Here is a 27325-nt window from a genome sequence, read left to right as displayed (position 1 = left end):
CAGAAGTAACTCATCCAAAAAATGTACATGTCCTGAAAAGACCACTGGTCAGTGGGGCACCTTGAGTTGAAACCCCAAAAAGTAAAACCTGGGGAGAACCCTCTGTGCACCTCAGGGGTAAAAAGGAGCGAGGTCACTCCTTCCATCCCACATGTGTTCTTCTGCCTGCAGCTTTTGGGGCAGCCTGCCTTACAAGCTCTGAGATGTCTCTTTCAATACGTTCCTCATCTTCTGTGCAGGCGCCGTCCCCTTTGCTCCATCCCATCCTTCCCTGGCAGCTCTCTTGTATTTCAGAGTCTGTCTCCATCGTCTCGAGGATGAATGGGTGGCTGTGATTTCTGTGCAACAGGAGCCCCTTTGTGAGCTCTGGAGCACTTTGTTCTGGCTGCACCCAGCACGTGGCACAAACTTCTCCGAGCTGCCTCTCTGCATTCAGCAGGAATGGCAGTGGAGGTTAAGCTGGGACACGGGAGAGGTGAGGAGAAGAGGGAGGGCTGTTGAATTGGTAAATTCCCTTTCAGGGTAATGCGGCCCTGTCCAGTCCCTCTTTCAGGATGTAACTTTCTTGCTCCAGCCTATCCTATGAATGCAGCACGTCCCATCTCTTCCAAGGTTTCTCTCCAGCGTTACAAGCTCAGATCTTTGTGCACACCAACCAAACACAGCCTGACCTTCAGTTCTTCCCCGCGCTCCCAGCCCACGCTGGGCACGGTGCAGGTGAGGCTTTGCAGTGGTGCCCGCCCTCAGTGACTGCAGCCACAGAACACGTGGGATATGTACCCGTGCAAGATGATCAACAGCTACTTCATTGTCCTGGAATCCCAAACTCATAGGATCCGGAACAAAATAAGCCCCAGCATCACTTGACTCTGGCGAGCAGCGAGGTCTGCCGGCGTGCTGCCCTGGCTGTTAACCTCCGCTCAGGCTTTTGCTGTTCCTGACTCAGCTGCCAACCCAGCAAGCTGCTTTCTGCATTTCTGTGGAGTAAACAGATGCCTGTGAGGGACTGGCTGGCGCTCACAGGGCGCGTGAGACCCCGGGATCTGCATGGCGTGCGAGGATGAATGGCTGATTCAGGCCCTTCCTGCCTCATTTCTGGTGTGGGGACGCACCACAAAACCAGATGTGTTGGTGCTTGGAAATGACCTGGTCAAGCTTAGTGCAAAAAGGATGCTGGGAGGAAGGAGCTTAATTTCACTATTGTTGCTAATAGCTCCTTCTCGTTAAAGATAAGCAAAATTGCTTCGTTCCCTTTGCCTCTCTCAGTGAGATGAGCATTCCTTTGCCAGCTCCTGAGAGCTGCAAACCGAGGAGTTTCCTCTCCGTGTCCAGATATCCTCCTTATATTTCAGAGCCACGTTATTGAGGTGCTTTGTTTTGTTGCTCTGCTGCAGTGTGCTTTTAGTTCTCCAACGCAAGTGTTTATGGCAGTAAATAGAAGTGGGTAAGATTTGCAGACCACCACAGACAGGTAGTGGGGATCCCAGGACCACTCAAGGTGCGTTTCCTTGCTTTTTCTAACCTTTGCTTTTGCAGCTCAGATGCATGTGTGTAACCTGGCCGAGGTGAGTATGTGTGTTGGTGCACACACTTGGCAATTGGGACCGGTCAATTATTGATGATTTACTTGATATTGGGGATGTTAGCACAGCAGTAACCGAGTAACAGCACCACATTTCTGGGACAGCCACTCGTGCACACAGCTTGCTGCATTAGCATTCAGTGCTCAGTGCTTAATTGCAGCAGAGAGCCTTTTTGACGGAGCTTTTTATTGCATAAACTGTTTATTTCTCTCCCCCGAGTAAGGAGGAGAGGTTAAACTCGGAAACCACGAGGGAGGAAGGCATTGTTTTTTTTGGGGAGCAGCTTTTGGAACTTGCAGGTTGATTGCAGTCCAGAAGTTTTTCCCACCCTGCAGCTCATGCCAAGAGCAGGGAGCGCTGCTCTAAATAACACTTTGGCCTTTATGGAAATGTATCAGATGTTCCAGGAGCTCCGTCTCTGCTTCTCCTACCTCGCTTGCTCTCTCTGCAGGATATAGTTAGCACTTGTCTTAGCCTTATATAGCAAGGCCTGATAGTTAGTGTTAACAGGAATAAAACAACGCGGAGAGCTGCCAGATTGCATAAATCAGGCCAGTGTTTGGAATTTCATAAATGCCACGACTTTGGGTACAAGTTGAGCACGCAGAACAATACGGAACTGTTCTCTCTTTATCTCTCCCTCCCTCGCTGAGGGAGGGCAGGGGGAGAGCTGGAATTTCGTGGCTTCTTCCATCTTTTTAACTTTTTTTTTTTTTTTAATTCCTTTGCTTTCATCCCCCTGAAGACCACAGGAGGAGCAGCGGCGGCCGCAGCCAGGACCCTGCAGACCCCCAGGACATCCAGGTTCCAGAGCAGTTCTCGGGGCTCCTTCACGGTTCTTCCCCCATCTGCGAAATAAGCGAGGACCCTTTCAGGCTCGTTCCCTCCGCGGAGAAAGGAGGTGTGGAAGCAGCAAGCCACCCACCTGCTATGCAGCTGGAGGATGCTGATTTACCTGCCTCTGCATCAGCACCGACCGGCTCTCCAGACCAAAACCAGAAAGCAATCTACGCAACCGTCCAACACACGCACAGCAACCGGGCGGATCCTGAAACTGTAGGCACGCCCCACGTGCTCCAGCACCCCGGCGGTGCCGAGGACGAGGGGGACAGAGGTGGTGCTGCGGGCAGAGCCCACCCGGGGAGCAAACCCAAAGCCGAGCTCAAGCTCAGCCGCAGCTTGTCCAAATCGGACTCCGACCTCCTGACCTGCTCCCCAACAGAGGACGATGCCATGGGGAGCCGGAGCGAATCGCTCTCCAACTGCAGCACTGGGAAGAAGAGGCTGGAGAAGTCGCCGTCCTTCGCTTCGGAGTGGGATGAGGTAAGTCTGAGCTTGCTGGAGAGCTGCTGTGCCAGGGATGAAACTGTGCAGCGTGAGCTCCTCTCTGCCGTGTTGGCCTTCAGAGGGGGTCCGGGGTGGTTTGCGTTATTTTCCCTAACTCAGATCTCATCCATAGGGAAATACTGAGTTATAAGTGGTTAAACTTTTAAGTTTATATGAGGTCCCTTCCAACCCAGGCCGTTCTGTGAAACCTCTCTTTTGGCATTTAACACCTTAATTGGAATGGGGAGATGCAGAACTGCAGAGAGCTGGGGGCTTTTCCAAGGTTTTGTTGTTTTAAGTTACTTAAATGCAGGGCAAGCCAGATAAGTTTAGCACCCCCAAAATGAGTATTGATAACAGTGATCCTCGTGGATTCATGCTGACTCCCTCTTCCCAATTCTTCCCCTTTAAACTCCCAGAATTTAGAGCAGAGGCTTTGTGCCTGGGTCCCTGCTGCTGGGGGTGAGCTGTGTCCTGGGCTCACGGGGCTGGAGAGCAGAGAGTAATTGAGCTGTTTTATGTAGGTAGCAACTCCTGTTTCACATGGTTATTTTGGAGGCTTGTTAGAAGGCACTTTATTGTAGTCCGGGAGGCCTATGGATAGTTAAATATTTCATGCTCAGAAAGTTGGCCCTGGTGAACCACTCGGGCGAGATTAAGTGTCCCTCTGAAATCCAGCACCGCAGCATTACTGAAACATTCTTTGGAGATGATTCTGTGCTGGTGGAGCGGCGGCGCTGCAGAAGAGATAAGCTCACATGAACCACTCTTTGTACACTGAAGGGAAATACACGGCCCTGGCGTGTGCTGGGGGTCAGGGCTGTGTGTGCCGGGCTCGTGGCGGAGGGGAATGGCTGCCCCACGGGATGGCTGCGCCCCCTGCCTGCCCCTCGTGTGCTTCAGCTGCCTCTCTGACCCCAACCCAGAGATTAAATCACATTTGGTGGAAGATGGAGGTATTCCACAATGATAAAAGTAAAGTGGGAATCGTTCCTCGGCGCGAGCCCATCCTTCAGTCCGGGCGCTTTCTCCCCAATGTGTCTCCAAATACGTATTTTCCTCTGCAGGTGTTTTGATTGCGGAGGCTTTGCTGCTAATTAGCCGGGTTCGTTGCAGTGCAGCTGTTAGCAAAAGGTTCCGTAACGGCAGGCACATCTGAAAGGAGCAGAGAGCTTTCCCTGCGCTTTTCATGCCTCACCAAACTGTTTACAGCAAACGCTGAAAGGGAAAGGAGCCTCTGGCTTTGCAGTGCTGCACGGCTTTACTGGTAGCAGAGGTCAGAGCTCAGCGTGCCTGTGCTTCCGCTGCTCGGAGAACGGAGCCTGCAAATCTGCTTCCCTGCTTGTAAACAGAAAGCGTCGCTTCCAGCCCGTGCTGCCCAATGAGCCACAGGAGGGAAATCTGCTTTTCCTCCGCGCCGTGTTTAGGTGAGGAAATTTAGAAGGAATGTGAAAAATTCCCATCTGTCTGCAGCGGAGCGGGTCAGATGTGAAAGTATTTGTACGATCCAAACCTGATGGTTTTACATGTTTTCCCACTTTCTGGGGTAATTTGAGCACCTCGTGGAGTTGCTTTGTAGCAGCGCTCTGTGGCTAGATTTGCCTTGGGCTCTCCCGGCTATCACAGACCTCCTCGAGTGATTCCAGACAAGTCTCCCTCCTCTCCGCCTCAGTTTCCCCATCTGTGAGACGTGAAGAGTGTTGTGGTTCCCACTGGAAAACGCCGTGCAAAGCTGAACATAATGAGGCGAGCCACCAGCTGGTGGTTCGTTGCCTTCAGCTTGCTTTGCTCCTTATGACTCCGTACAGAAGTGTGCAGGGTCTGTCTCTGCCTCCTGGTGCACGTGCAGCTCTTGCACTCTGCGATGCTGGCAGCAGGAGGGGCACACTTAGTGCAGCAGAGCAGTTTTTTGTATAGCATGAAAGGGAGCTGCTGCTGGTTGGTGGTTCATATGACCAGGCCACTTCTTGCTATAGAATATCATAAGGCTCCTGTGGCTGGTGGTGGGAAATGCTGGGCTTGCACCTGCAGGGAATATTTGGTTGGTTTTTTTTTTGCAGTGATTGGTATGTGCAGAAGGGGGCCGATCTGGCCGGTCGTAATGACGACGACGAGATTTAAACATAAGCAGAAGTGATGTTGCTGGAGGTGTAATTAGTTCCCTGAATGGGGGTAATGCAGCTGCTCTGAGTCCAACGTGACTCCCAGCCTCGGAATTTCCCCGGCTGACAAAACCTCTCTGAGCCGCCCCTTCGAGCCGCTCTGCCTCTGTGCTGGGGGGAACAATGGCAGATTTATAGGCGTTATTCTGTTCAATAGCCTTTATGCAGGCAGCCGAGGAGGAAAGTGAGCCACGTGCAGCTGCAGCGAGCAAGGAAGGGCTTTGCCCACAGCCAGCAATAGGTGTGTCTGCTCGGGACGTGGGGGCACGGGGAGGGGTCTGTGGATGGATGGATCTGTAAGCAGAGCTGGCATTGCTCTGGGCCGTGGGTGAGCGTGCACAGGGAGATCTGCTGCTCGGACAGAAGGGTCACGGCCCTGCAGCCGCGTGCTGCCAATGCCCTTTGTTGGAAGTGGGAGGTGGTGTAGCTTTGCCAGAAGGGTGGGCTGGGGAAGGAGTGATTCACTTGGCAGCTCTCAGCCCCGCTCCCTGTTGAGCAGCTCCGAGGGCCTGGCCCAGCTCCGTGCCGCAGAGGAGCGCACACCATGGCCCCCAGATGCTGTAAGCAAGCAGAGATCAGCAAAGCAAACAGCGATGTATTGCCCAGGGAGCGCAGGAGGACTGAAGGAGGTGAGGAGCAAACCTTGTTCTTTCTGCTGCCTGGGAAGTGAGGGCAGGGAGAGGAACCGTGTGTGCAGCCGAGCACTGCCCTGCAGACCTGGCGGAGGGCTGAAGTGATGAATTTGCTTGGTGTAAGTGGCTCATGAATATTGAGCAGCCGTGAGATGAGCACACAGCCGGCATCACTCACCATTAATCTTGCAAAGGAGAATAAACTGTTTGTGTTCCTGAAGGAGTGGGGCTCAGCCCTGCTGCCAGCCTGCTCTGTGCATCCATCCAGGTCCGTTTGCAGGTGCTGCTGCAGGTGAGCACACCTGGCAGGGCTCAGGCCCAGATGGGCTGAGCTGCTTTCCCCCTGAGCATCGTGAGCCTCCCTGGATGAAAGGCAGCGTATGAACCTCTGGTAGCTGTTTAATGGAGTCTGGGAGATGCACAACAGCCGTGCTTTGTTCCAGGCCCATACAGTCTGATGGCTTTTGGCCAGGTTGAGGTGTTGAACGATTCCTTTTCTCCTACTACAGTTCTGGATCCTCCTATTCCTCGAGCAGCTGAGCTGGGCTGTGCTGGAGGAGAGAGCCCAACCACGCTGCTGCTACAGCTCATCAGCAAACTGCTCTGCTCCTTGGGGAAGCAGCTCCTGACAGTGAGAGCAATTAGTGCTGCTGCAGCAGCCCCGGGGGGCAGTGATGGCTGGAGAGGAGCCGGGCTGTGCTCCCCACCCCCTGCTGTGCTGTCAGCTTCCTAAAAGCCATATCTCAGGTATTTGGGAGATGCGTCCCATGCAGTGTTGCTTTTTGCAGGATGAGTGGCAGCCACTGAACACACACAGCAGATAAATTGGGCTGCGTTTGTCCAGGAGATCAGCTGAGCTGACCTGTCTGGTGCACAGACAGTGCTGTGAGGTTGGAGGTGGATGGGACTGGAGGTATCAATGAGACAAATGGTTTGGGAAGCCTTTCTTGGGGCAGAGCACGGGGTGTGCTGCAGACCTGCATCCCCACGGCCACACGTGGCCTCTTCCAGCTCTCTGCCATGGAGTGAGCGGCTCCAGAGCTGAATTTGCAATGAATGGCTCAGAGGGTTCCAGCATCAGCTTCACAAAGCGAGGCGGCTGCTGTGTCTGCAGCTCTTCCAGGAGCAGATTAAGCTTCAGAGGAAACTGGGGGGGAGCTGAATAAAACATGCTTTTTTTAAAAGCTTTTTTTAGAAATAGGAAATGCACAGTCCACCACTTTGATGCCTTCCCTCCTCTCCCTCCCCCCCCCCCCCCCAAGTGAATTAGCTGATGAATTAATGAATAATTTCTCTAATTATGGCACTGGACAGCCATCCTCATCTCCTGCAAGCGATTGCAGCCTGTGCCCTGTGTTCCCATGGTAGTGGAGTGAGCTGCACATCCCCATTGCTTTCTGTTATGGGTTTTGAAGAGCTGAGGAGCACGATGGTAAAGGTTGTGCTGCAGTGGCTTGAAGTGCTTGAGCTCTGTCAGGACTGCTTGGCTGCTTAAGCACCCGGTGGAATTACTGCCTTAATTACACTCTCTGAGTTGAGGATTAGGAGTATTTGCATCGCGATGTGAAACTTTGAGGAAAGCTCTCGATGCCAAACCCACCACTGCCTTAACATACACTCAGAAGTTGAAATTCAGAGCTGCGCACCGATGTTGAAAGGAAATGCAAATCTTCCCCTTTGCTGTTCAGGGGGAGAGCTGCTATTTTGTGCCTGGTGAAACTGCATCCTGTAAGAGCTCGGGGTTCCTTGTTCTGACAAGCTCTCAGCTCACCTGTTGGGCTGCAGCTCCTGCATGGCCAATGCTGTGGATCAGATGCTGAGGTTTCAGGTGACGGCTGCAATTGGGAAATCCATATGTTAAGCCTGTCCTTGCCCTCAGCACCTGCAGCTTGCAAGCTGTCCTGCAGCATCCCAGGGTGGTACTGGCTCCTTCCATCCTTGCTGTCAGCCTATGCTACCTAAAAACTTGATGTATTCTATGGATTCTGGTGTTTAAACCTGAGCTCTTGCCCTGGCTTTGGGCTGTGGGAGTGGGCTGTTAGCACCCCCAGGGCTCTTGTTGTGCTCCTCAGCCCCCATCCCCTGCCTCCAGCTGGCTCCGTGCTCCAAAGGGCTCCATCCAGGTTTCCATTTTGTCCTTTGTAATGTTTTGGTACTTTGGTTATGGGAAAAGAAGTGATACGCTCAGTGTTTTCATCCTGACTTCTGCTGTTCTAAACAAATGTATTCTTCAGGATCTCAGTTGTCTTAATTAACGGGCTGATTATCCTATTGTCTCCAGATCCCAACGTTTCCTCTCATTTTTCCTGTGCTAAGGTCAGGAATTCTTATCATCCTTAGTGCTGGACATTTCTTTTCCCTTTGCCCCCACTGGCAAGATTTCTTCCACCCTCATAACCTTTATGACCACTTGTGTTTTCACAGTTCAGGTTTGCTGTAAACCAGGAGAGAACGAAGTGTTCTGAGCCAAACGAAGCCTACACAGCAGCCTTGCTGGTTGCAGATCTGGTCTGAAAGGCAAATGTAAAGCCCAAGCATTCCTTAGTCAGTCTTTCTTTATATTCTCTTCCACTTTGTGGAGCATCTTAGAGCACTTCAGAAGTTCTTTTTAGAACTGTGTGTATGTAGTCCTTCTGAAGCCCCCAAAGCTTGACCACACTGCGCAGCCCACCTGTGCTGCAGGAGCTTAACGCATTGCCTTTGGCCACAAAACACAGCTGTGGGGATCTGAATTGCTTCAATACTCTTCAGGAGTCTTTGCCTTTCTTACGGTGAGTTCACAGTAAGCAGCATGCAGCCATCCCACTTCTCTCAGCACATGTGTTGTTGTCTCATTGGCATCTGTCATCTTTCTTGGCCTGGTGACATCCAACTTTGCTATGCACTCAAATAAGAGATGCTTGGGGGGCTCAGAAATGCCTGTCTGTGACACACTGGTTGTGAAATACAAATGCACGGTGTGAATTCCTTGATTTCTAACTGGTGTTTGGACAAAAACATAGGCTGGGGGTGGTGTGAAGCAGCAGTCCCTGATCCAGGCCCAAAGGGGTTTCCCAGGGACCACAGTGAGCTGGAAAATGTGTGCATTTATTGCTGAGCAGCACTTGCAGCACATCCTGCAGTGCACAACAAACCCAGCAAGCCCTTGCATTTGCAGTGAGCAGCCAGCAGGAATTGTCCCAGAGCCTTCTCCTGGAGAAGCCCTGCAGGACTGTGAGGTCCCTTCCAACCCATCCACTCTGTGCTTCTGACTGCACATCCCAGCTGGCTCTGAGCAGCCTTGCCTCCACGTGCAGGGGTGAAACAGCAGTTAATAGTATCAGCCATGTATTAACCAAAGACTTTTCTGGGGAGAAGCGCCTTGGATCATCTGTCCTTTGCATCAGTAGGAGAAACAGCGGAGCAGGCAGGACCTAATTGCTCGTTAAGGCAGCACCTGTTGTATTGTCTCCCAGATGAATGTCTGCACACAGATCTCTCTGCTGCCTGCGAGTGCCCTCATTTTGAGCCTGCAACGTGTTGGCTTTGCAAAACGCCTCCTGCCTTTCCCTGGGGTTTGGCTCCTGTGTTGTTATCTGTGCTGTTGTCACATCCAGCCTCGATTACTGCGATGGTGCCGAAGGTTTCAGGCTGCGTTGCCTCGCTTTGCTGGGCTGCAGGCTGTGAGATGTGGCTGATGAATGGGAAGCAGCACATCGGATGCAATGGACTTCATCTCGTATTGCTGCTGGGGAAGGCTCGGCAGGGGCTTTCTACCACGTGTCTGCTCAGCTTGAAATAAGGTGCAGGAGGAGCTGGGCTGGAGCGATGACCGCCATACCAGAAGCCTGGGAGATGGGAAAGGATCAGCTGAGAGATGGTGTAGCCGTGCACTGGGCTTGAGGTTGGTGGTGGCAATTAACAGCATGCATTTTGAGGTGCTCATAAGGGCTGCATTCGGCCCTTGGGTTGCCCTGCCCTGCTCAGGGTGCAGCTGCTGCTGGAAACAGCGACTCCAGGCTGAGCTCCCCATCCACCCGGACTGCTTGCAGCATCTCTCAAGGGATGATTTCACAAGTCAGCAATTAAAAAAGAAATTCCTAAATCCTGATGAAACTGCTTTTCCTCCCAGCAACCCCCAAATAGCCGCCTCCTGTTTACCACCAAATCCATGCAACAGCTGGGAGCAGCGCTCTGCCACTGCCTGCCCCGTGCCTGGTGTTGTCCACTGAGCCCAATGCATCCTTATTAGTTTGCTTTTTATTTCTTACAGCAACCCCGTCAGGCTGTAACGAGGCTCGTTGCTTTGTAATTAGGGGTGTGCTTGTTGTACTCAAAGGGTTTTTTTTTTTAAGCTGGAGAAGCAACTCGTTCCATTTTCTTCCCATTTTAAACTTAGTGTGCCCTGTCTCTCCATTGTAGGAGCTTAGAAATAATGAAGCCTTAACCCCTGACACTTGGTTGGAACTGCAGAAATTTCTAATACTGATAACCCTTAAACCCAACCCGGAGGAGCTTTTGGGAATAAAATATGCTCGTGGAGCTGCTGCCTCATCTGCTGAGGTTTAGCCCTGGGCAAGTTTGTACCATAGGTTATGAACTCCTTAATAATAAGGATTTATAATGGGAATCCAGATATATTCTTAATTATTCCTCTGCTGCAGGGTGTCATTATGGTGCAGTGATACCGAAGATAGCGGCCGTTTGTTTCTGTGCATCTTTATTTCATTGCAGGCTCTGATCTGAATCACTCTATTGCTCCGTATTTGTGTTCCTTTGCTGTGTGCTGTGTTATCCCCTCCAGCAGCGATGCTGCAGGACGACGATTTGAAGCTGCCCATTGGGGAGGGAGCCTCGGGGGGAAGCAGAAAGTCCTGACCCGATGTGGGGCTTTTACTTTTTACATGCAGAGCTCAGAAAGAGATGGGCAACAGTGTGCAGCACCAGAAAACATATCATGGGGGGAGCTGAGCCTGGGGGGCAGCAGCAGGGCTTGGAAGAGATCCGTGCTGTGTGCACTGCAGTGATGGCACTGACAGTGTCCCATGGTAGCAGGGAGCAAAGCTCCATTGCATCTTGTTCTGCTTGTATGTAATTGAACAGGTCTGAAGTTGTTATGGGGATTTGGAGGGGAAGCACTTGGTTGGAGTTGCTTGGTGCCCCGGTGTTAGCTCGGAACGCTGTGTTTTTTTCCAGGGTAAAAGCATCAGAAGTGCTCTCCTTTGTGCACTGAGGCATGTGTGGATTGTGATGGTGGTGTTTGGTGTGCAAAAATGGGGACTGTGGGGAGCATACGTTCCCTCTTGGAGCTGCTGTGGGCTCCTGGTGTGGCTGTGGGGCTCTGCTGGGGACGGAGCAGTGCAGGCTTTGCCCATTCTCTGAGGCGGTGTCGGGGGGGGGAAGCTCTGCTCAGAGCCCATCTGGGGGAGCAGAGCTGCGGAGCTCTCTGCAGAAGCTGCTTTCCCAGATGCTGACGTGCCCATCTGTGTTTCTTCTCCTCCCAGGACAACCTTGCTGTGTCCTTGGGAATCACTGATGCTGCACGCGGAGACCAAGCACAAAACTTGTGCTTTTATATCGGTGGTAAATGTAAGGGCTTTTCTGCTGTGGGTTTTGTTTTTACATACCCCCCTTTCAGAAAGCTCCTATAGCATACAGATGCCCCCAAACCGGGGTGAGAGCCACGCTAAAGGAGCACTGCTCAGTGCTGTGCTTTCTGAATGAAGCTCCCTTTCCCTGCATGCAAATGAGCGGCTGCAGGCTGCTTGTACTGCATGAAGCCCTGCTTTATTTTGGTGACAAAAGCCCCCTGGCACTTGTTAACCACCCTCTGTCTCTCTCAGTGGATTTGCTGGCTCCAAACTTCAGTGGAGGGGAAGAAAGACAAATATAGACCCCACCGTGGACCCCATGCTCCCACCCATCAGGGCAGGGGGCAGAGCCCCATCGCATCAGTGCTGGGTGCGTGGCATCCTTTGTGCCCCCTGCGCTGCATGGCACCCTCTGCAGAGTGCTGTCCAATGGGGATGTTACGGGGCAGCACTTTGTCTCCTGCTCATGTCCTGACCATTGCATCCTTCTGCCTGGAGTGCTGTGGGGCAAGGAGATATTTGCAGGGCTCTGGGGTTGCAGGAGGACCAGCTCCAGCATCCAGCTTGGCTTCTACACATCATCTACAAACAAATGCTTCTTTCCCCCGTTAATGAGAACTCAGCTGCTCGGGGTGGTTTGTTTTAAGACAGAGCTCTGTTTTGGAGTCAGTTCCAGTTGCTATGTTTTTGTGGCTGCCTGCCTGCCTGCGTGGAAGCACTCACCACTTCCCAGCCCAAGGGTGATGCTGAGCCGCACCCAGCTCCTTTCTGGGGGTATTTTTACTTTTCAGCAAGGCTTAAACAAACGTGCAAATCTGTCAGTGCACACAACCTATCTGCAGCATTGCATCTCTTGTTTTGGGTTTGCTGAAGGGCTCTCTCCCTTTGTTTCTACCAAAGCACTGTAGCTTTGCAACTCTTTGTCTCCTTTCCTTGTAGGGTTTTTGCTCATGGGCCAAAGCAACTTCATAGTGCAGATCCTGCTGGACCTCCAGATGAGGAGTAACATGCATGGTTGTGTAAATTTAGGACACAAAGGGATCTTGTGGTTTTATTTCTCTGGGTGCAAAAGGAGGAAAGGCAAAACACCCAACCTGTTTGGAGACGGACGCACGGCGCTTCAGTGGAAAAAAACAGGTTAAGCCAAAACAAATTGGAACTGAGTGTTCAGGCTAAAACCAAGGCTGAACTGCAGCACTATATTTAAACACGGTATTTTTGTATTTAAATAATTAACCACTGGGAAAGAGCAGCCTAAAAAAGCATTAGTGTATGCTGTTTTCAGGGTATCCTCTCTTCCATCCCCATCTCAGTGCCACAGGGTGCAGCTGAGGACCAGGTGTGGAGGACAGGGATGTGTCTCTCCCCTGTTTTTGTATCTTTGCAGCTTATTCTTAGCGCCCAGATGCAGGTGGTCAGCCAGGAGCTGGTTTCTGGGCTGGCGTTGGGCTTCATAGCACAAAGGGAGGGGGAAGCAGGATTGATTGCTTTGTGAGCTGCAGCACTTCTGGCTGCTGCATCGCCCAGACTGCCCCTGGATGGACCCCGTGTTTAGCACAGGGTGATCCCGACAGGTAATCCTCTGCCATGGGATTCTTTCGCTGCCGTTCAGCTTTGCAGAGCACGGGGCCATCCCCTGCTTTTGAGGAAATGTTCGTGGGCGTTTTAGTGCTGCAGGAGCACCTGCAAGTCTTCAGTGCAGAGCTGTCAGCGCCAGGGCTGTGCCTGGGAAGCACTGACCCCCCCACAAGGAGAGCAGTTGGTGCACCAGTGGAGCTTGGCCTGGCACCCCCATTTAAGCCGTGCTTTGAATCCAGCTATGGAAACGACCACAAGCAAGGAAGGAAGCAGATCTGTCACGGTGTCAGCCTGTGGTGAGGGCAGTGCTTCCAGCATCCACCACAGCCTGGGCTCAGCCCAGGACTGAAGCAGGCAGTACCAAAGCCCTCGGTCCTATGTGCAGATGAAGTTTATGCTGCACCATCCCCGTATTTTCCTCAGTATTTCACAGCCTTTATGTGCTGGTGGTACTTCAGGGCACCGTGAAATTTCAAGGCTTTGCTGGGGAGCTGCTTGAAGGGGCAAAAGCAATTAAAGCAGGTGGTTCTGGCTGCAAAACGTGCATTGAGACCCTCAGGTTGGCTGTCTCAGTGACCTTCCCCCACAAACAGAGGCAGCAATCAATGCTTTTCAGTTACTTGATGTCATCTGCAGGCTCGAGCAACAGCTGCTGCATCCCTCACGCATCCTTTGAGCTTCATCCCAAGCGATGAGAACTGGAAAAGCTCTTCAGAGCTGAGCTCACAGAGAGGAGCAGAGCTGATGGAGCGGAGGTGAATGCCACAAATGCCTCCAGTGGAGGAGCAGAGTTAGCAGGCATGGTTGTAGTCAAAGAAAAACTCAGCAGAATCCGGTGATTTCCTCTTCAGCAGTTCCAGTTTCGCTGACCCCACACTTGGAGTTGCTGCGAAGTCACTGATTTATGGAAGGGCCTTAAGCTGAGCTGAGAAACAAGATGATTATTTTTTCTCAAAGCTGCATTTCTGGGACTTCCTTATTTTATTCAGCCCCAGGACCGTAAATAGCCGGACGTGATGGGATGGCGACCGGCCGTGGCATTGGTATCTGGAGAAGGGGTTGGCAATGTGAGCACTGCAAACCGACCCGCCCTGCACACGTTTCATGTCATGGTTGTCACTTCAGTGCCGTCTTCGTCCGCTTGGAATTGGGATATTTTTGCTGCTTACACGACCCCGTTCTTTCTTACTGCATCCTTTGGGCTCCAAATCCCGTTTCTTGAACAAGCAGCTTGTGATTTCGGATGGGAGTTGTGAACGATTTGTCTCGGGGAAGCAAAAGCCGTCACGTTCCAGGCGATCGCATCCATTCTCCATCAGGAATCAGGGCTCTGCCCGCCCTCCCCGCTGCTCCATCGCTGACCCTTTGGCAGTGTGTGCTGGACCAGAAGGGCTGTACTGGAGATGGGGGTTGGAAGGATCCTCTGCAGATGGGCCGTGTGCTGTTTGCACAGCCCTGACAGAGCCTGGCCCTGAGATCGCACTGCTGGCACCCGGCGAGCAGAGGGTCCGGGATAACTCAGCCTCCATCCCAAACCTGTCCTCAAAAGGACCAGAAAGAAGAAGTTGTGTAAGAGCTGAGGTTCGTTTTGTTGTCCTCTACGTCGGGCTGTGCATCAGCTCTGTGTTCAGCAGCAAGGAGTGCTTTGCTGGGAGGTTTCTGTTTGGGAATCTCTCCCTGGGGGCTATTTGTGTTTTTATTTTCTGCCTGGTTATAGATTGGAGGCAGAGGTAAGTGAGCAGACCTGAGCCTCTCCAGGGTCCCATTGCTCTCTGGAAAATAGCAGGCTTTAATTGGTTCGTGCTTTCAACTATTAAAAATTCAGAACTGAGGTACTGAGCTGTGATTTATCAGAGCTTCCATCTTAGCAGCATTGGTGGTTGTCACTGCCAGTTTCCCACTGTCAACTTTTGCACAACTTTAACTTTATGTTTGCTTTGTTCCTTGCAGGTATGGTCATTTATATCCAATATAAAGATACCGTTTAATTGCATGTGCTTTGCCTCCATCCCTCGGTTGGCACAGGGGTGGATGGGATTGTCTCTTGCTCCCTCTCCTGGGCAGCTGAGGCATTTGCCCCCACGTCGCTTTTGCAAGCTTGATCCCTTTTCATACTCTTTCAAGGCAAGGGAGAGGCTGTGTGCTCCTGCAGGGAGAGCGGAGGGCTTTCAGGATCCCGTTCTTCTCCTGAGGTTTATGCTCCAGAGGGATGGGTTTCTTGCAGCTGATGGTTTTCAGGCACGGGCAAGGTGCAGAAGGGAAGGCTCTGTAGCACTGCAGCATCTCTGCATCCCTTCTGAGTCACCCACCTATGAGAAGGGCTGTCCAGGCAAGGCGTTGTGCTCAGAGGTGCCTTAATGACCTTCCCTGGATCCCTTTGGCTGCCGTGTTGTGGGCAAAACCCTGGGGCTGCCTTCCCACGTTCCTGAGGCTCTGTCAGTAACACAGCACGTGCTTCTTGTTTTATTTCCAGATTGAGAAAATCATGAGCTCCATCGGCGAAGGCATCGACTTCTCCCAGGAGCAGCAGAGGATCTCAGGTAGTGTACTGAGCTTGTGTGTGTGTGTGTGTGTGTGTGTGTGTGTGTGTGGCTTTGTGTTTTTGCCCAGAGCACAGCCGTGTGCTGGCTGCTGTGACCCAACCTTGGCTCCCAGAGGGATGGCTCCAGCACAGCTGAGCACATCTCCCCTTCCCATCAGAGGGTGGTGACGCACTGAACAGGTTGCCCAAGGAGGCTGTGGATGCCCCATCCCTGCAGGCATTCAAGGCCAGGCTGGATGTGGCTCTGGGCAGCCTGGGCTGCTGGTTGGTGACCCTGCACATAGCAGGGGGTTGGAACTGGATGAGCACTGTGGTCCTTTTCAACCCAGGCCATTCTATGATTCAATGATTCCCTTTTGTCAGCAGCTTCCAGAAGCTGGAGCGGCTCCTTACAGTCCTTCCCTGCAGGTGGGAAGGGCTGGGTGCTGTCAGCTGCCTGGGACAGTCTGTGCTATTGTGTGAGTTTGCAGCTCCAGGGTGTGTGGCTCATTGCCCCCCTGCTCCCACAGCCTGATCACATCCCCACTGGTGTTTGCTTGATGTGTAGGAGGGAGATTGGATCTTCTGCACATACGAAAGGGTTCAGTTTGCAGCTGAGAGGTGGTGTAAGGGCTCCAGACGGTACCCAGGGGAGACAAAGCTCTACTGGTCGCCAAACTCCTCCAGTTACTGTTGTTCTCAACAGAGCCACTAAGAAAGTTGGACCAATTGCTTCCAGCTCTCTCCTGCCTCTCCAAATATGTTTGTCTCAAGTTTCTGCTCTTCTCTGGTGGATAACAACAGGACTTTCTTTAAGCAGTTGTTCTGTAATGGAGCTGCTGCATGTTTGCCTGTTGGCTGCTCTCACCATCCCCACGACAAGCTCGCTTTTGTTTCACATGCATAATGCAGCAGCAAGATGCTCATTTTTGTTACATAAGCATGGATCCGTCCCTTCAGATGTGAGCAGAACTCTTCACAGCCCTCCACAGCTGCGTGTTGTGTTCCTTAAGGCTCGCAAAATGCTTTTGTCCCTCGGAGGATGGGATGGGGTTCCGTGCTTGGAGCTGTGTCAGTGTGACTACAGTCAGCAGTTTTTGGTATCTGCAGCAGCATTTTGTGTATTTAAGAGTCCCAAATCTGTTGTGTGGATTAGTTTTCAAGTCCCAAACCCGATGGGGGAGTCTGTTTTCCTTTCTTCCTCAGTGTTCAGGCCAAACAAGAGGGGAAGGAGTATTTAATCTTCCCATACTGCCTGTACCCAGGTGCCACCCAGACGTGACTCACAGCAAGGCACAAAAGGTGGCTTTTACATCCGCATCCGAGCTCAGTCACAGCCTGACGTGGCGCTCAGCCACATGCAGTGCAGCTCTGGGTGCTCCAGCCTGAGTGAGCTGCTACAGGGAGCAACTAAAATTAGCCATCAGGAGGTCTGTCATCTGTGCAGTGCATGGCACAGTTTTGTGTTGGATTAGGAGATGAAAAATATCCGGATTGCAGTCCCTTGAATGTCTTAAAAGGCAAGCAAAGCCAGCCCTGTGATTAGGGTTAACATGGGCTTTGGGGTCAGTTTCTCCCCCATTACAGTGTGTTTGCTGGAATATTTTAAGGCCTCTTTGCCAACTTTCCACCTGTGAAAGTCCAGGTGCCCTGCCATTGCTTCAACACAGATACAACACATCGTTTCTTGGTGCATCTCTTACCTCTGTGCTTCCATGACCTTGAAGCACGCGGCTGTATTGGTTTTATTAATGGTGCATGAGATGGTGGGGCTGTGCCTTTTGTCTTTGCTGTTAGAAATTTCCTTGAGCCGAGGTGAGGGAGGCATCGTGGTGTCATTGAGTGCATTGATTTTCCTCAAACAGAGCAGCGTCCTCCTCCAGCAACTGCCATAACTCTTATCTCTGCAATGCAGCATCGGGAGACCATCCTGGGTTAAAACACTCTCATTTTCATAGATGTTGTAAGTAGAGGAGGTTGGGGTGTGGGGAATAGAGCGGCTTGCCCTGAGTTTGGGTTCAGGATGCAGAGCAGCAGTCAGATCCGAGTTGATTGAAAAACACCTTCCTCGTTGTGTGTCCTGGCTCTGTGTGCCAACCAGGAGCCTTCCACGCTTCTACCTCCTTTCACCCAATGTTGGCAATGCTTCTGTCCTATAGCTTTTGTTCTTTCCTTTGAGGAAAGCACGTAGGAAGGGGAAGTAGGACTGATGGAGCTCTGATGCCGCTGCAGATGTCCCTGGATGTGCCTCTGTCCCACGCAGAGCAGCCCACCTCTCCCCAACACTTCTACATGGCTGAGATGCTCCTGAGGATTAATTCTTCTCTCCCTGGGATGCAGCCTCACTCCGGACAGCAGGGTGATGAATTTGTTCCTTCTGCTGCCGCAGGCGGAGCTGCGGGTCCTCAGCGTGTGGAGTGAGTGCTGGGCTTCAAAGGAGGAGATAATTGCTTGGCTTTAATGGAGCCTTTGAAACGGGGCTGTTTGTAGTGAGACACGGTGAGCAGAGCTTGATTAAATGGATGCCGGTGAACTTTGCTGCCTGGGGACTGGAGGGGGACTGAATATCATGTACTGCCCAGGGCTTTCAGACAGCCCGAGCCTTGAGGATGTTGACATAGGGAATGCCTATTTCCTATAGGCATTATAGGAAATTGGTGAGAGCAGTTCAGTGGTGGCAGAGCTGTCCTATGGGACACCGACCGCATGGCACCGTGAGGGGAGCCAGGAGCTGCTCTGCCTGCCTGGGGCCACAGCCTCCTCCGGATGCTCCTGGGTGTCTCTGTGGGATGTGCCTCCCATCAGTGCTGGGAGCAGGGCCGGGCAGATGCCAGCTGCAGGTCAGCGTGCCTGTTGTGCTGGCTGTGTTCTTTGGATGGGGTCAACCTGCCGTGCTTACAGATGTGGGCGATGCCAGACTTTTCCAAGCACAGCTGGAGGTACTGCTGTGCACTAAGCAAGGCTGCCTGCAGCAGAGGTGCTTCCCCAGTACTGGATGAATGAATTCCTCTCCCTGCCTTTAATTGGGAGCAAAGACAAAAGCAGAACTGGGCTCGTTTGCCTTCCTGCGGTGTGACGGAGGACACGGGAGAGCTGCACCAGAGGGACTGTGTCCTCCTGCATCTCTCACCTCCAAACAGCTCCGAGTGGGCAGCGTCTCCCGCTGATGAGATGCTAATACACATCTGCACATGCAGCTCACGCCTGCCAGAGTACAGCTTATCTCAATCCATTTGTCACTTGGGCTTTTGCTTTGGTGAGGAGGGACCCCCATGCGCCCACAGCGGGGGGTTAACCCATGCATGCCCTAAATACTGATTAGGGCTTTATGTTTTGCAGGGCCAAAGGGCTTTGTAGGGGTGCAGAGCAGTGTGTGGGGTTTGGTCCAATCCAGCAGCAGCTGCTCAGCACCCAGCATGCTGCCAAGCCCCCTCCTCTCCCCACCGTGGGCTGTAGCTGTCGCAGCGCGTGTGATTGATCGATATCATTAGTGAAGAGGTCTAACATGGAGGGGAGAGGAGGAGCTTTGCACCTCAGCAAAAGCTGCTGCTCTGCAGGGTTCGCAGCAAAATGGACACCCGGCTCAGCAGCAGGCAGAGCCATGAGCTGCCTGCTCCTCGTGCTGCACATCCCCACGGGCTGAGCTGCCTCGTGCTCAGGGAAGGCTGCCTTGCATGCAGGTCTGCAGCCGTGCTTTCCTTTCCATTGCAGTGGATGCAGGGATGCTCTGCCAGCCCCTTGCTGTGAGGTCGGAGCACATCCTGGGCTGCACACAGCCCGGCCCTTCTGTTTTCTGGCATTGTTTTGCTTTTGCTGCTCAGGAGTTTGCTAGGGCTGTTCTAATGGGTCAGATCACCTTGCTAACGTGCAGGGAGCTTCCCAGCTGCGCTCCCATCTCCAAAATTGGATGGGTTTTGAGGACAGTGGGGCTCCTGACTCTCGTTTTGTGCCTGGGATCGCCAATTTGCCTGTAGAGGCTCAGTGCCTTGTTTGGCAGCTGCTGTGGAGCTCAGTGTGTTTGGGTCTGTGCATACAAGTGGTGATCACATACAGCTGCGTTGGATTTAGGAGAAGCAGGGGACCTCGGAGTCGTGCTGGGACAAGGCCCAGCCCCTGCTGCGCCCCTTGCACATCCAGGCAGATTTCTGCACCCCCAGTTCCTCTTCTGTAAAACAGCATAACGGAACCACCACCCCACTCCCAAACCCTTGCTGTGTAAACCCAACCCTCTGGGCCAGCAGGTTCAGCCCCTGATTTCCTGCTGGAGCACGTGGGGAAGCATTTCAGGTGTATTTCTCCGGCAGAATCCTGATGGTGGGGAGGTGCAGGTGGGAGGAAGGAGGTCCATCAGAGGTGTGTTGGTAAGTGCTTCTGGGATGATAAAGGATCAAGGAAAGGCATCTCTTAAGGGATCCTTAACCCTCACCTTAAAGGCTTTTTTGACCTGGGCAGAGACATTTGCATTCAGTTTGTCTCTGTGCACCTCTGTTTTGCAGTCATGCATTGTATTGAGCTCCAGCAACCTGTTCCTGCTCACCCCTTCGTTCCTTGCAGCCGTGGGGCAGTGGGACAGGGGCTGCAGGCCTCACTGCTGGCTTCAGCAAGGAAACCTGTGTGCTGCTGGCTGGGCTTCGTCAGGCAGCGTTCCTCTCCTCAGAACTGAGGATCTGAATGGGCTGTGCTCAGTGGATCAGCCTGCTGCAGGCAGGAGGTGTGCTGTGTGGATGGCAGTCACCTTTGGGGCTTGGTGAGTTACCTCTGCACTTGGCTTGGGATGTGAGAAACATGCCTGGTGTGTGGCTGGGCAAAAGAGGAAGAAATATCAGCGGTCTGCATTTGGCTAATGGATTTTAGTTCCAGTAAAGCTGAGTGCTGGCTGTATTTCTTGCATCTGATAGCAGTGATGGCTTCATCCTTCCTGCCTCATGCTCTGCCTGAGCTCATAGCCCCCTCTGTAGGTTTAAGGACTTCCAGCTCTCATCAGCCCCAGCTGTAGCAACGAATACCTGCCTTGTTTCTACTGCACGTTGTCTGTGTGTGTGGACTGCACTTCTATCAAGGCTGGCTTGGTTTTGCAGCCTTTTATTCCTGGTGAGGTTTGGTTGGGTGCCCTCAAACCATGCCGGGTTGTGCTGAACTGCTCTGTGGGCACACGGGGTGATGCTGTCTGTCAGGCATGCCCCGCTTATTTCTTCCTCAAGGAAATAGTGAGGTGTAAAGGGACCTCTCTGAGCCCACCGTGCCACTGTCCCTTACTGTTTGAGGTCTGCTTTGTCACCTGAGACACGCTGGGAGAGGAACCAAACTGCTTGCCTTGCTTTTTTCTACAACTTGTAATTATTTCTAACTACGTTCTGCCCGCTGTTCCCCTTCCCCAGCGCTCCCAGTGAGCTTTTAAAGGCAGGATTCCCGAAATCTGGAGCGGGAGGAGAAGGAAGGAGCTGAGCTGGCTGAGAGCGAGCAGTTTACTTTAATCAGAAGTTGTGATCAGGCTCTTGCTGGGGGGCACGGAGGCTGGCAGTGATCTGCTCCCGTGTCATCCTCGGACCGTGCACATCTCATGGACTTTTCTGGCTTCAGTCAGGGATGTCCAAGGCATCTGTTCCCTTTTTCTTTGTACAGTTAACCCCTCCGCTCCCCTCTCCAAACAGCCCCGTTCATTTTGCCTTCATTTGGAGCGGTTTTTAAAGCAGAAAGCCTGCGCTTGGCGTTACTGCAGATTTCCTCCTTGAAAAGCAGAAATACGTTTATGGGTGTACAAAAGGTGAAGGGGAGTAAACAATACGTTTTTAAAGCAAATTCGGGAGCTCGGGGGAAGGAGCTGCTGTGGTTTCGTTCCCCCGCGCCAACACCCCGACTGCCTCCAGAAACGCTGTAGTGGGCAGCCGGCCGTTTGCTCACCTCCCTCTCAATAAATTAATCCTCACGCAGCCACAAATCGCTTGGAACTGTCAGAGCAGAGCTGGAACATCGTTTCTTTGAAAACCCGAGCCGTGCAGTCCGTCACCGAGCAAACACTGAGAAGTCAGTCATTTCCACCGGAGGGTGATAAAGCTGCCGTCTCCCTCCCCTCTCCTGCGGCTTCTGCTGCGAAGGCTGCTCGCTGGATGGAAAAGCTGGGAGGGGTAAAAGAGGATGGAGAGAAGGGAGGGACAGGCGATGCGAGAGCAGCAGACAGGACTGCGAGCGTGGAGCTGGTTGCCTTCAGACAAAGCACTGCTGCGGCTCTGCAAGGACACGCGATCGCTGCCGGGCTGCCTGCGCGCCGGGAGGACCCACGGGAGGGAAGGATGGAGAGCCCGGGCGAGCCGGAGCTTGGCACGGCAATCCCAGGCTTAGATGCTGCCCTTCTGCACAGGCTGCGTTAGCGGAGGGAGGCGGCAGCAGCCCTTTATGATCTCTGCATCTCTCGTGCTGCAGCGTGCGCTGGGAGGGCTGGCCGGCTCTCCCGACCCCGACTCGCCCAGCGCTGCGGGACCCAGCAGGATCCCTTACCCCAAACATCCCCGGGCAGCGCCGTCAGCTCCGCACCCTGCAGCCATTGCGGTGGGCGGGGGTGGGAGGACGGCTCGGAGGGCTGCACGCAGCTGCAGGTGACCCGAAGCTTCAAAGAAAGCAAACTCGGCGTTGGTTGTTTTCCTTTTTCTTTTCTTGATCATCTTTTATTTGCATATACCCTTGAAACACAGACGTGCTATGCAGACTGAAGAAAATCCTGCTGTCTTGCATAGCAAATGCAAGACAAATGCATCTCCTTCCTGATGAAAAGGAGATCTCTGAACTTTTCTTGTCATCTCTTAAGCTTCTCCAGAGGAGAGCAGCAAGTCTCCGGACTCTCTTCCCAGGGGTGGAGGAAGGAGAGCTTGTCCGTACGGCTGCTGCGGGCTGTCGGGAGGATCCTCATTTACCAAAGGCTGCCAGGAGCTGCTGAGGCACGTCTTGGACCTGAGCTGCTGCAGGAGGAGCAGAGGGTGTGCTCGCTGTTGCTCTCTTTTTGTTTGGCCGTGGCTCGGAAGCAAGGAACCGAAATGCCTCATCGTCCAGAGCTGCTGCCCCTCTGAATTGGGGGCTCACACGCAGCGGCCGCGCTCAGCTGAAGAAGATGAAGGAAGGGCACACAGCAGCGAGCAGCAGGCAGCTGGCAGCACTGGGTGTGCTGCTTCCTCTGCCCTCGTGGCTGCCGGCCCTCGTGGAGGTGTAGCTGGGCTACACGAGCGCCGTGCCCAGGTGCCGTGCGTCCGGATAGGCGGTGACATGACTGTGTTGGGACCCTCAGGTTCATGCTTGGGGTCACTCGCTCCTCTGCTCCCCCTAACGCAGTAACGGAGAGAAAAAGCCCTTACCATGGTTTGCCTCTTTCAGGACTGCTTGGGGAAAAAAAGTATAAGCCCTTCTTATCTTCTGCTGCAGTTTCTGTGCTTTCTTTGTCTTGCATGTCTTCCTGCAGACTGCTGCTCTAGTCTGGCTTCTGCTGCTTTCCTGAACCTCCGCCGTGTGCGCTCTGTGTCTGGGCTGCATGAAGATGCATTTTCTCTCTAGCTGCTTTGTGCTCCTGGCCCTCCCTGCTGCCCCGCTGGGCAGCGCAGCGCACCCAAAGCCGCGTGGAGCAGAGAACCCACACAGCGCCGTGCCATCCTGAGCAGCACTCGCAGCTGTGCCCGGCGGGCAGTGCCGGGGCTGGAAGTTGGCCGCCCTCCTCCCGCCCCTTCCGATGAAGCAAGGAGAGCACCGGCGTCCCCGCGGGGTTGGGCTTTGTGTGTTTGCCTGGCAAAAGGAACTGCCCGAGCCCTGCAAGCAGTGCATGCCATGATGTTCTGCTGCCGGGACGCTTTGCTCGGGCGCGGGGTTCCTTTCTCTGAGCGCTCACTGGGATACAATTAGAGCCTTTGGATGTGCTGGAGCCTTGTTGTCCGTGCTCTGAGCACACAAGAGGAATTGTCTGCCAGCCCATTGATTGTACTCTGAGCATAATTTTTTGAGTTTCCTTATGGTAATGACTATGATGTGGCAATGCCATCTGTCTTCCTCAGAGTGCCGCTGCTACCGCCTTAACAGTTTCTCCCTTTTCAAGCGTCTGCCGATTCCTCTCTCGTCAGGTTCACGGATGCTGGAGCAGAGCGTCGGGGAGTGGCTGGAGTCCATCGGCCTGCAGCAGTACGAGAGTAAGCTGCTTTTGAACGGCTTTGATGATGTCCGCTTCCTGGTAAGTGCCGGGGTGGGACCTGCGGGCCGCTGTCGGGATGCTGGGCCGGCCCCGGTTCGGGTTCTGCAGCCCTGCAGGGTGGGCACAGAGGGTTGGAGCGAAGGAGGATGTGAGGGCTGCGTGGGTTCCCCGGGTTCGGCTGTTACGGTTTTTCGGTGTCTTTGTGATATAAATTTGATTCTACCGCCTCAAATCCCCGCTGCGTGATTTGCTGGAGAAGTGGGGACTGAGCTTCGTCAGCGCGTGAAGGAAGCAGCAAAGCGCCTGTGCTGTGGGTGGGAGACCTCCTGTTGGAGTACCCTCGCTCTGAGCGTGCCGGCAGGGCCTGCTGAGCTGCCCCGGGTTGCCTCGGCACTGCTGGCTCTGAGGCCAACTGATGGGAGCACCATCGTGTTTCACATCGCGGGGTTTTCCAGTAAGCAGCGTGCCGAAATGGGGCCGTGGTGCTGAGCTCAGAACCTGGCGTGGGACAGTGAGCTGGGAGGGGGGAACGGCATCTTCTGTGCGGCTTAAAGGAATGCCTTTGGGTTCTGCAAAAGGAACTGCTAAAGCTGGATGTGAGCCTTTGGATGGGCTGTTAGCGGCTGTGCTGGGAAAGGAGTGGGGGCATCTCTGGTGCTGTGGGTGCACAGAGGTGGTGTCCGGGGGGGCATTTGGTCTGGAGCTGCGCTGGGAGTAATGGGGCAGTGAGAACACCGAGGGGTGAGGATGAGGGGATGTGGGGAGCTCCCCCCTGTTGGAAACCAGCAGCCGTTGACTGGTGAAGCATGCAGGGCGGCTGGGGGAGGAAGGGAAGGCTTGAGATGCCCTGAGACGGTGCAGTGACTTGAAATGAAATACTCCATATGTCGCCGTGTAGCTGATGGAACGTTGGCTTTCACTGTGCCAGCAATTAGCTGCTCTCATTGCAGCAATTAGCGCCTTTCCCCTCCACCGCCTCTGCCCCACCAGCGTGCTGATAGACCTCAGTGCAGACACTGAGTACCAAAGGGAAGGAACTTCCCATTTACCCCCCGAGAAGTGGAGCCGGGGGCTCAGCAGCACTTCTTATGCACTGTGCCCATTCACATGACCAGCAGCGCTCAGCCATGGGCCGTCCAACACACAATCCCAGCACAGGGAGGTGGGCTCCTGCTCCTGCCAGCGTGGGACGCTCCCCTTTGCTCGTTCCTCTCCATTTTAAAAGGTCAAACCATTGACCGAGGATGCCCTGCAGTCCCTGGCTGTGTTCCTCTACGCTGTTTATCCTTTTTACTTTGGCACCCGTGTCAGATCTGCCTCTCACATCCCTTTATTTTAGTCCTAGGGCCTCCCAGCCAACACAAGTTTAATTCTTCCAGATCCCCTCAGCAACGTTCCTTCCCTTCAGCGTCTGATGCTGCAGGAGGAAAACCTTTGCATACGAGCAGGCAACAAATCGTCCGCTGTTTTTAATGCTGGTTTTGATGCCCTGTGATGAATTATTAAAGCTGCCCCGTGCAGTGAGCGCTGAAGGCTGCAGCTCTCAGCACCCACCACGTCGGTTCGTCCGTCCCTTTCCTCTTTAATACAACCATTTCTTTCTGAGCTGCCCCTTTTGGTCACTGGTGATCATTTCACACTGAGTGGTGTTATTTCCCTGAGCTCTGCTTCTGCAAAAGGATCAGCCTCCGTTAGGACCTGGGAGTACAAAGCTGGTGAGAGACAAACACTGGAGGGTGCAGAAGTTTGCCTTCTGTATTTGGGACCTTACCCACGAGCTGCTGTGTGAGGTCAGTGCTTCCCCCAGCAGCAAACCTCGAGCTCTGCTGCAGTTTGGGGCTGCTTTGGTGGCAGAGGTGGCTGCAGCAGCACTGACTCCTCACACATGCAGCTCTCTGCCCGCACTGTTTCTCTGTGGGTGGGGATTTGGGATGAACACGAGCATTACTTGCAATACCCATTGATTCTGAGCAGTGTCAACCTGTGCTTGTTAGGAACAGTCCCGCTTCTGGAACCTGCAGAGACTGTGAGTGCCTGTGAGTTGGTTAGCAGGGAGCAGCAAACCAACACCACCAGGGTAAGGAGGAGGGAAGCACAGGTGTTAATGCATCAGTGCAAGGAATGCATCCTGCCCGGCCACCTGGGTGCTGCAGGCGGGCTGGGTTTGCAGCACTGCCCTCCCCGTGCTGTGCTGTGTTCCACTCTTCAGGCAGAGTTTCCCTTCCTGTGATGTAAAACTACTGTTAAGGCTGCAAAACAGAACTGAGCGCCGCAGTGTTCACTATGGGCACATGAGAGCATCTCAGCGACGCCGATGGGATTCAACCCAACGTGGAATGGCTCAGAGTAAACAGTCCTGATGGGCACTGAGTGCAGTTGGAGTGGATACCTCTGCCACAAGGCAGTGGGATTACAGGGACATCAGTCTGATGTGGCGTTGGAGCTTCTGAGAAGGACCTGAGTGACATTTGTGGCAGACGGAATGCGGGTTTGCTTCTCGATAGGGGGAAGAAATGGGCTGCATTGAAGGAGCTCTGCTTTCTAAAAGACCCAAGTTCTTTCCAAACAGTGTGGTCTACAGATTGCAACTCCTCTATTCCCTGCCCTGGCTTTGCTGTGGTGTTTATGTGCAGCAGCTCCTTCCTCTCGTCCTCTCCGTCGCTGCTGAGTGACCTTCACTGCCTGTCCTGCTGCTCAGGGTGGTCTGGTTGTGACACCAAACTTCTGCTTTAGTTTGGAGAGTGGCCTGCTTGGCCAGCTGGGGATTTAAGGCGAGAAAATGGAGGTGGTGCTTCAATCTTCTCTGCTTTGCAGTTTGCTGAAGCCCTCCTTAGAGGGGAAGGATTTATTGGTGCAAACATAACTGAGTGGAGGCTGCTGGCTGCGCGTTGCTGGCAGTGGCTGCGATGTCCGTACCGAAATGCAGCCTTGTGAGTAGCACTGAAGTCCTCAGCAGAACTGCATGAGGTGGAAACGGACCAGGGGTGCCCTCCAACCATGGAGGGGGAGCCCCATCCCCCTGTGTGGAGGGGCACAGCCCCCCGCTGTCAGCAGGGCTGCCTCATCCCCTGCTGGAGGAGCACACAGAAGGTCAGGTCTCAAAGCTGCAGCAGCGAGCAGGCAGTGTCATGCAGAGAAACACACTGTAGATCGATTTAATTGTCCTTGACTGGTAATGAACTGGGGGGGGCGGCTGGAAGAGTAGGGAAAATGTCAGCAGAGTGTGAACCAAGAGGGCTCCCATGTGCTGTGAGCAGCAGGAGCTGCAGTGCTGTGCTGTGGGGTGCACGGAGCTTCCCGGTGCCCTGCTGGGGCTGCTCTGCTGCGGGCACTGTCTGCGTGGGGGCTGCAGAAACAGGGAGGGAAGTGCTGTTCCCTGCAGTGCCAGAGGTCCATCGGATCCTGCAGACCAACCCCAGACAGCCGAAGGAGCCCTTCCCTGCCCTGGGAGGCTGAGCGCTCAGCCCTGGGATCCTCTGCAGCTGAGCTTTTTCTGCAGTGCCAAAGCATTCCCATTCACAGAGGAGCAGGTAGAGGAACGGCAGCCACTTCTCGTGGCTTTTTGTTATTGTTGAAGCCTGGGTTCCCACAGAGGGTAGGGAAAGCAGCTCGCGCTGATTCAGTCAGACAGCATCAGAGCAGAAATCTGTTCTCGTGCACCGCCCTGGGCGCCTCTGCTTTTGTGTGTGTGTGTTTATTTCTTTTCATAATCGGGGAGAGGTGATCACATTATGGCAGCATTGGGAGAATGGGGTGTTTTTGCAGCTCGGGGAGCTCACGGGCCCCATT

General features: G+C 53.5%; 1 protein-coding gene across 9 annotated transcripts in view; it reads left to right on the top strand.

Annotated features, from left to right (window-relative positions):
* Positions 1 to 27325, top strand: part of ANKS1A (ankyrin repeat and sterile alpha motif domain containing 1A) — an 85616-nt gene that overhangs the window by 41086 nt on the left and 17205 nt on the right. For all 9 annotated transcript variants that reach the window (XR_005841912.2, XM_015298999.4, XM_015298995.4 and 6 more), the window contains 3 exons: positions 2329 to 2906; positions 15325 to 15391; positions 23469 to 23575. Coding sequence is in view for 8 of the 9 variants with exons in the window: in XM_015298999.4 (XP_015154485.2) it covers positions 2329 to 2906; positions 15325 to 15391; positions 23469 to 23575 (752 nt within the window). In the remaining variant the exon portion in view is untranslated. The remainder of the gene's footprint in view (positions 1 to 2328; positions 2907 to 15324; positions 15392 to 23468; positions 23576 to 27325) is intronic.

This window comes from Gallus gallus, chromosome 26, assembly GCF_016699485.2.
Source record: "Gallus gallus isolate bGalGal1 chromosome 26, bGalGal1.mat.broiler.GRCg7b, whole genome shotgun sequence".
NCBI classification, from domain to species: Eukaryota; Metazoa; Chordata; class Aves; order Galliformes; family Phasianidae; genus Gallus; species Gallus gallus.
The sequence above is the reverse complement of the archived record's forward strand: the minus strand, read 5'-3'. Positions and strand labels throughout refer to the sequence as shown.